We start from the raw sequence: 9,461 nt of genomic DNA on the forward strand, positions 1-9,461 counted from the left end.
TGTCTTTCGAAGTTGCATATATTCCTATATCGACAATCTTTAACATTTGAGGACTAGAAATCTTTGATTTCTCTTTATTTTTCCACAGTTATATTTGCAAAAGGGAACAATAGCTAGAGAAATCATCTTAAATTTTAATATGCTTTCAACCTTTTTATCAAAAATATTCTGAATTTCCCCAGTTGAGTTTCTCTATTAAAAAACTCATCCATTAATTTAAAATCATTAAAACTTTCTGAGTACGAAATCACATCCGAAATTTTTAATTATTGTTTCCTCATATAAAGTATGCAGTAAAATTTTTCCTTAACTGTTTAATTGAAACAAAACGCAGGATTCATTTAATGATTTCACATTTTAAATTTCATATGTGCCACAGTATGCATTTGTTTAATTAATGCTATTATTGTCTTCATCACGCATACTCATATACGCGCTTTCTGTTTTCTCATCCAGTACCCATTTTCGTGCGCTCCATAGTATGGAAAAACATATATTCAAAAAAATTTAATTTTTTCATAAAAATCGTGGACAATAAAAATCTTTCAAGAACTCTAATACTGTTTCTTCAAAACATTCTACACGTCACAGACTATATATATATATATACAGAAAGATAGAGAGAGAGAACAAATAACAAGAAAAGTGAAAGTAAGCCGGTGTAAAGAAGAAATTATCCCAGACGAGCTACTATTACTGATTTACTCTATCTCTTTTATATATATATATATACACACACAAGTAAAGGTATGGAATATTCAATTCCATAACATTTTAGCGGTATTAAAAACGCAAATATCCTACGAATCTATTCTAAATTTTGCGATATTGCATCTTCAATTTTTTGGCTTGTAAACAACACAAATATTAATTCGAATCCTTCTTCTTCAGCTTTCAACATTGGAAGAAAGAAATGATGTAGAAATATATGATGAAACAACAAAAACTGTTTAAACTTCAGGACGACAATGTAATCTATTGTTGAAAAATTAAGGAAAAAATGTTTTTTTTTTTTTAAATATTGCCAAAATTCAGAAATAATTCACATTATTATTAAATTGGTATCATAGAACTAACTATCTTTTTTAAATAATGAAACGGTGCAAAATTCATTTTTGTGCAATAATATTTTCAGAAATTATCTTGGAAAAAGCACAAAATTCGGATAAATTTTTAATTAATAACAATTCTAATTTAATTTTCAAAAAAAAAAATTGTTCCAAAGTGCATATTATCCAAGATATATATGTGCTAATTTGGTAGCTGTAGGCCAAAACTTTAGCCTGTAGAGCATCAATACACACACACACGTACACACATTCATCTTTACTATAAATCTATATAAACATAAACGCGATAAAGCCTTATTTATAATAGAAAATGTCCTCAATCATTTTGTGTCAGAAATCTTATTATAATTTGTATTCTTATAAGATTAAGAACCAACAGAAATTAATTGTAAGATATTTTGACCTCATAAGGTTCGTATATGAAATAAGTTATACTATTATTAATTCTTCTGTTAATCATTAAAATTTTTCAAAACAAGTCGTTCTTAAGTGATAATCTTCAGAAAAATATAGTTTATTTAAATTAAAACGGAATTAGATTTTCGCCTCAAAATCATGGAATCATTTTAATGAACTTACCATTTTTTTTTTCATTGGGCTCAATATTAGGTCACGCAATTTTCCTAAAATTGTAAAAAGAAATATAAATATTTAATACTCACGTCTTTGACAGGCAGAAATCGTCCCCTCATGTGAGCTGGCACGATGAAGCAATCTTGTTCTAGCTCATCAGGATATACGGATGGATGTACAAAGTCATCACGACCATCTCTACTTGCAGGACTATGAGGAATGGGTGGCAGATGTCTTCGATCCATTATTGGAGAAGAAGGTTCTGGAGGTCTCATTCTTGGATGCTCCGTCATGGGATGGACATAGTCATCATCTTCATCAAGTGAGACCTCATATCTACCGGAAGAACTTGCATATCTTCGATTATGACGCCTACGTGTCCTTGACTTCGAAGACAAATCGGGTGTTAAAAGGTAAGGACTATAACTAAAATAGTCTTCTGGCCAATCATTGCCCATGATGCTGCCTCTGTGTTCAGAGCTCATATGTCGGGGACTACCTGCACTAATTGAATCATCATAAGAGGGTACAAGCTCGCCACTGTAGCCGCTATAACCTCTTGGTTCGAGATCACCCGTACTGTTTTCTTTGTTCCAAGCTCGGGGTCTTTGTGTGGTTGGCGAGTGCTGTAGATCACTTCGAGTAAAGCCAGAAGTTCCTGGTTGACTACTTCGACTTCCTGATTTATGGTGGTTGCGTTCCATGTGGAAGTAAAGGTGGGTACTGAGATGCTTAGCAAAAGATGCCATAGCTTCATGACGCTTAACTTAATTTATGAAAAAAGTCTGCTCGCGCGGTGTCGCAAATATATGGAATTGTAACGGCATTTTTCAAAGAACAGGGCAATGTTTCCAAATGCTGAAGTTGGTCTCACAATATTAAAGAAAAATGCAGAACTTTATGTTTCTTCTAAAAGCTACTGTGCTTTTCTTTTCAGAAGTTTATACTACTTCACTAGAAGAAAAGATATGTGTTTCTTAATGCTTCAGTTCCATGTCCGAGATATGTTTACCAACAGATTTGAAATATAGATCATCATGATTTTCAAGAATTTATATTGCTTTCAATGCGCATATATTTTTGATTTCTTCAAATGTTTTTAATTTGACACTTGCAATTCCATTATATCTGAAGAAAATGCATCTTTTCCAAGAGAATTATCAAATTCAAATAAGCAAAAAGCAATGCAATACTTATAGTCTTAAATACTTTCAAAAACTGTCCCAAAAAATATGCAAAAAAATGAATGCGCTAAATTTCATATGCTGTGAAAATAGCTGTTATTTTGTTGCAATAAATAATCAAAGTTTCTCTTTCAGAAAAAATATCTCACCATTTATTCCCTGTTTTTACTAATTTTTTAAGTTGAATGATACTCATAACAAGTCTAAACTAACAGGCCGTTCACTTGCATTTCATCACACAGAACATGCATGTGTCTCTAAAGGATAACTGAAGTTGTTTTAATTATTTATATAATAGTGGTAAATAAAATGGTCGATTACAAAAATAAGTTCTTTGCAACAGTTTTTGGAAAAATGATATGTTTGAGATTAAAGCTTCAGTGATTCTAATTAGATAGTATGTTTATAAGAATAAAAACAACTACACAAGTTATTTATCACAAAGAAAATAGTCTTAACTTAAAAATAAATAATGAAAAGTAATTTTTTTCCTAAATGGTAAATTTATATATGTTTTGAAAAGTAAGAACTAAATCATACATTATTGATATTTAAGTTTTTTTCAACTCAAAAAAAAATATGACAACTTCGATAAAAAAAAATTTTGAAACTTGCTTGGAAATTAAACAAAAATGTTCATTTTTATAAGAAAGAGCGTCGTGTCATCTGCAATTTTTGCATGTGGTAACATACCTTTTCTTTGCCTGATCCTAATCCAACTCAAATTTCATTAGTCCCACTAAAGTCTGAATGCAGGAATTACAAATATTTCTAAGTTCCGAAAGAATGCACTTTCAAAAAGTTTGAAACATTCTACCAAGTGACAAGCTTGCAGTGTGCACACTGAGTTAAGCGGAAAAGTAGTACTTTGCAAGTGTTGGCGAGTTTGCATGCAAAAATGTTTCTCACAGCAAAATCAACCGCAAGAGTTAAGCACCCACAAATCCATGTGTGCACTCCAGATGAAGTCTCACAGAGGAATGATAAAGAGCTCCTACTCTAAGCAGAGGCCGATTGCAAATGCCTGTGCTGCTACAGCAACAGGCTATCGATCCTGGCGTCCTCTAGCGGCAGGCATCGATCCACAAGAAAATCGCGGGAATTCGTCATAGTTTTTAACTTTAATTTGAAATCAACATCAGATGGACGTATCCGAGATGCGGGTACGATATTATTTCTGGCGATAATCTTAAACATGTGCTGAAAGGCGTCTGTTGATTATCTTTTAAGAGATCAAATTCATTATGGAACAAACTGAGAATGATTTTCGTATATTTGCAAAGACTTTTTGTAGTTTCGTTAAATATCGTTTGCCGCACAACGCTCAAAGATATTTTCAAAAAAAGGCCCATGATTTGTTAATTTATATGATCAAGACAGAAATACAGAAATTTGAGATAATGAGTACGAAAAAATCATAAATGTATGAAATAAAGAACTATATTTCTTTTAAATCTCTGAAGTTTCATTTCATTGTATTACCAAATCATTTTTAACGAAAATATAGCAAGAAAAAAAATCTAATAAAAAATCAACAGGCTTTCGAGTTTGCCGATCTCTCTAAATAACTATTAAATTAATATAAATTAAAATGAAATACATACAATTTTAGAATAGAAGAAACAAGGCCGGATTAAGCCTTCTAGAAAGCCTTAGACAGTACAAATCTCAGAGACTCCTTTCTTCCCCAAACTTTCAAAACCAAATATTTTTTGCCAATTTTAATTTATTCTTTACATAAGTTGTTTTAAGTCACAAATTGTGACAAACTGAAATTGCTAACAGCTTTATTGCAGATCACTTTCTAAAAACTTGGTTTCAATATATAAAATAAAAAAATAAAAAAAAAATTAAATGAAACTTAAACAATCCATTTTTTTTTAAATGACAAAACTTCTTTTAAAACTATCATAATGATATTTAATAATAGGGTGGACATTTTTTTAATTATAAAGTACCACAATTTTTTGAAACTATTAAATTCTATAAAACGTGCGAATGAGAATTAATTAGAGTTGCTACAAGAATAATGATCCAAGATTAATCTAAACAATATTTGATTTTAATTTGAAAAAGAAAGTGTGAAACAAATTGTACTGGAATCAGATTTCATACCACAGCGATTGCTAAACCTTCTGCTCAAGGATAGAAATTCTGACAGAACATTCTCTAGCAATATTCACAAAATCTGCCCATCCAAATACTCATCTATAAGGTCTGGTTCATTTTCCCCAGGGGGGATCTCAAAGTTTGTAGGTACAGAAATGGTGTCGGGTTGGTTACCCCCTATACCCATAACTGGACGTGCCTCCTACGGGTGGGATTGTACCGAGGCCAGTGAAGGCTCTTAGGACTCAACCATAGCGTTGCGGTGTTCCAATAATTCGGATTTTTCCGACTGAATGGAAGAGCAAAACTAAATAACTTTCAGAATATCGCAAAAAATTTCAAAGGTCAATATATGGTATCTAAATACATTGGGACTTGAAACAATCGCTTTTGCCTGTTTAATAATCTGGTCTTGAAAATAAAATCAGGATTTAAATAAAGTTCTTTACAACAGTTCAGTGGATTCAAAACATTAAAATTTTTTTAAATATTTCTCACATAAATTATTTCTTCGATTTCTCACATGCACTTGTATAAAGTAACAATTTACGAATATAAAACCAGGGAAATGATCTGTCGCTTACAAGTGTCGAAACTGCATAGAGAAAGAAATTGCGATCTTGAGGTTTGAGAACTTTAAAAACGAAATGGTCAAACCCAATTTAAAATTTATATTTTTGATATTTATATTTGTTAACATACTTTTGAAAAATAGAGTCGATTTTTAAAACGAAAGTGAGTTCTAATAAGTGTCGTTTTGTTTAATTGAGTGTCGTTTGATGCTAAAATCATAGGACAAAATTAAATGTAAGTCAAGTACACAGAAACTGTCATTTTTACAAGAGAACATGGAATCGCAAGAGCAACTGGCTAACCTTATTGGGACTTCTGTGCCAATAAATCAAGTAAAAAAATGCATATACCAGATGGCAGGATACAGTTGTATAAATAACACCTTTGTAATTAAGTCTGGGAAGTATGCACGATAGCAAGAGCTCTTTATCTCAAAATCCCAAGAGATTAGCAATTTTCGACTATTCTGCTACGCTAAGGGATGCTACATGGAAACATAAAAAGATGAGATTATTGCACTCATTTCCGGAAATAATTTCAGTTCACCCTTTTGCTAAATGTAAACATCTCATTGTTTCATCTTTTTTTAATGGAATAAATATCTCCTTACGCATGCGCAGGAGGGTTTCCGAATCCAAGAAAGAACAGTAGGACTCAGTTTCCATAACAAAAAATTGGAGAAATTAAAATTGCTATTTAAAAGACTTACCTTTGAAGCTCTACATGTTTCCCGCATTATTATGTTATTGTAAAATTGTCTTCCATAAAACTTATATTATACATTTTATCTATTGTATCCAAGACTGGATTAAGCCTGCAGAGGTCCTTAGGCTCATGAAATTTCGGGTCCCTTATCTTTCCACCTTAATTTACAAAACCAAATATTTCTAAGGACTTTTAGTTTAATCTCTATACATGCAGTTTATAAGTCACAAATATTTACTAATTAAAATAACAAAAAAAAAAAACTTTTAGAGATCTCTATCAACAGATATGGATTTAGTAACTCGAGATTAAAAATATTTAAAATAGATTTACACAAAATGGTAAATAATGTTTTTAATGTCATCTAAATATTCGAATATTGTTTAAAAGATTGATTACAAAAATGATTATAACACAGCATGAAAGCGGATAAGCTAGTTATGCTAACGCCCAGTTTCAAAGAAACACTAGGGATATTTTGGGACGAACCTCGTGATCTTGAACCGCGCTCAGATGACGAGGGTGACATCTGAGCTGGCATCCCCCTCTCTACACCACACCATCGAGAGGACATTTGGCCCTGACGGATTTAGCGTGCAACAGACCTCCTTACACGACGGTTCTTCGGTGGAAACGGGTCTCGAACGTGAAACCTTACGGCTCACGAGCCGAGACCTTACCACCAGGCTACCGTGACCCTAGAGAATAAGCAAATTTGAAAACATGAAAAAAATCTTAAGAATGCTGTTCTGAAACAAAATATTCTTGATTTTAATTTGATTCATTTCGGGTACATGATCCTTAAAAATCAAATGAAACACAAAAGCAAATTAACCTGAGAATATCACATAAGGCATCGGGGTCCTCAAAGTAGCAGGACCCCAGGCAGTTGCCTACATTGCCTATTTGATAATCTGACTCTGATTTTATGTTTACGGTTTGCTTAATTTGTTGGTAAATTGATTTAATGGACACTCTTTGTGTTTGTGATAACATTTTCGATTGTAAAAATGACTTGTTTCTCTATACCTGATTAATCCTTAAAATCTGTCACATAATTTTTTTAATAATTCTATACGGGTAAGAATTTTTAGGAGAGTAAAGAAATCTAAATTTCACTTGTTTTATTTAAATTTTTCTCCTATCTTTAATAATTTTCAATCCTAATCCTAATAGCAATCATCCCTATTTCAATAACATTATTTAAAATAATACATTAAAGAATGAAAAATACGCGTTTTCGTTTTACTAAGACTCGAAACATGCTCGCATGCTCTGGGTTAAATTTGCTTATATTAAGTCCCTTTTCGAAGTTTTGCGAAAGCTATGTTGGAGCAGACATCGAAATTTTAAATTGTGAGCAGATGAGAGGACAAATCAAGAGCCGAATTAGTAGCAGATGAAACCAGATTTCCCATATGATGAATGCATTGCAAATAACCATCCAATGTCAATAGTGCGGTTGCCAAAGGCGACAATTCATATTAATGTCATATACAGTAGACTCCCGATTATCCGCGGGATTTATTTTTTTTTTTGACTGATTTTTTCAAAAAGGTGTAGTTTTACAGTTATGCTTTTGTAATTACATAATATATTACAGTATTAAAACAGTACATATGTATTCATTTTTCTGTGTATCCTTGACGCCTCTCGTAAATACAAAGCACTTTTCTGTTTTCATTAACAAAATGCATTTTAGGTTAGTTTTAAGTGATATACTAAAATATTAAGCGTTAGTTAAACATTTCCTGCTGTTTATTTTACGTTTTATTGTACATTAAACGATTTTTCTAAGTTGGAATGACTGTTTCCTTTTTTGCTATACCCGTTTTTAGCTTTTTTCGGATTATCCGCGATTTTTGTTATCCGCGGCGGCCGCGCCACCCAATTCCGCGGATAATCGGGAGTGTACTGTATCTCAAAACGTTAATTCGCCGCGCCAACTTCATTTTGGAACCTATTGTGCACAGCATGATTGAACACCCAATAATGTTACATAGTTTGCGCAGTTACGTTTATCATATGATTATCATGTCACATGAATTAATGCCATTCGCATATCATTATCACAAATGTTGCTACTCTGCAGTATTTAATGAATGTCGGATATAATCATCGCAAGCCTATATGAAGGTTAAAGTGTTTACAGGATATAATATAATAATGCCGGATCGATGCTACACCGTATGGAACTTTAATTGGATGACAGATATAGAGCAAGCGTTAATCGGTGAAGAATTGAATTAGTCTCTTTTAGCGCACTTTTATTGAATTTGACTTCTTTCTTGCTAAGATGGACAATGGACAGTTAAAAAATTATCAGGACATAATTATCAATTAATAAATGAATTCAATTAAATTTTTATTTCGTAAGAGGAGAGCTATCTAGTAGTGCCTTTGGGAACGAATTGATTTTTAGATTCCATAATATTTAAAGGAAACCAAAAAATAAAAATTTCTAAAAGGACTAAATACATTATAAAATAATAAAATTAATAATAATTTCTATTTTTTAATTCACCAATAAAAAAAACTTGACTATTAATTTCAGTTTTTCATTTCTATAATTGAATCTTCGCACACAAAATATTACTTAACGTATAAATAAAATACTTTATATATAAATAATATAATATATAAATATCTGTATTTATTAGATTCTAATGCTTTTAAGAATATTAATATTATTAAAAACACGAAAATTATATGCATCCGTTACTGGAAATGAAATTCAGCCACTTTTTTATCCTTCTATAAAATGAAAGTCATATACAAACATTTCGTGAATATATACTTTTAAGAAACGAAAAATATATATACTATAACAAAAGTTGTCATAAATCTTTCTTTAACACAGATGGCTCATGTTTGAAAAATGTTCGAACCCATCTTTTTATTTAGTTTCACTTTTAAGAAATCAGCCAGATGCCAGAACCCTCCCCCCCCCCTCCAAAAAAAAGTTACTGGCACAAGAATTTTTCTAGAAACCCTCAACACAAATTTATACAGTATTATTTATCTTGGTTTTTTTTACGCTCGTTTCTATTGAATATACTTGCTAGTATAGGTCGATCATAACTAAATAAAATATTTCTTTTTAAAAATAAAGCTCCTTTATGACGTATATTCCTTTTTTTTACTTGTATCTGTAAAATGGGCTTTATGCCATTCTAGTTTATCACTTTAATCTAATTGATGTGCTATTTTTAAAATCATTAAATATGGATATTGGTCATCAGGAACA

The 9,461-nt window shown here is 31.4% G+C and overlaps 1 protein-coding gene across 1 annotated transcript in view; it reads right to left on the bottom strand.

Annotated features, from left to right (window-relative positions):
• LOC129960640 (uncharacterized) overlaps nt 1-3,170 on the bottom strand; it is a 389,931-nt gene extending 386,761 nt beyond the window's left edge. Inside the window, exon 1 of the mRNA XM_056074188.1 lies at nt 1,733-3,170. Coding sequence (XP_055930163.1) covers nt 1,733-2,392 — 660 coding nt within the window. The 5' untranslated portion in view covers nt 2,393-3,170. The remainder of the gene's footprint in view (nt 1-1,732) is intronic.
• Nucleotides 3,171-9,461: the final 6,291 nt, after the last annotated feature.

The sequence above is a fragment of the Argiope bruennichi genome, chromosome X2, assembly GCF_947563725.1.
Source record: "Argiope bruennichi chromosome X2, qqArgBrue1.1, whole genome shotgun sequence".
Taxonomy (NCBI): Eukaryota; Metazoa; Arthropoda; class Arachnida; order Araneae; family Araneidae; genus Argiope; species Argiope bruennichi.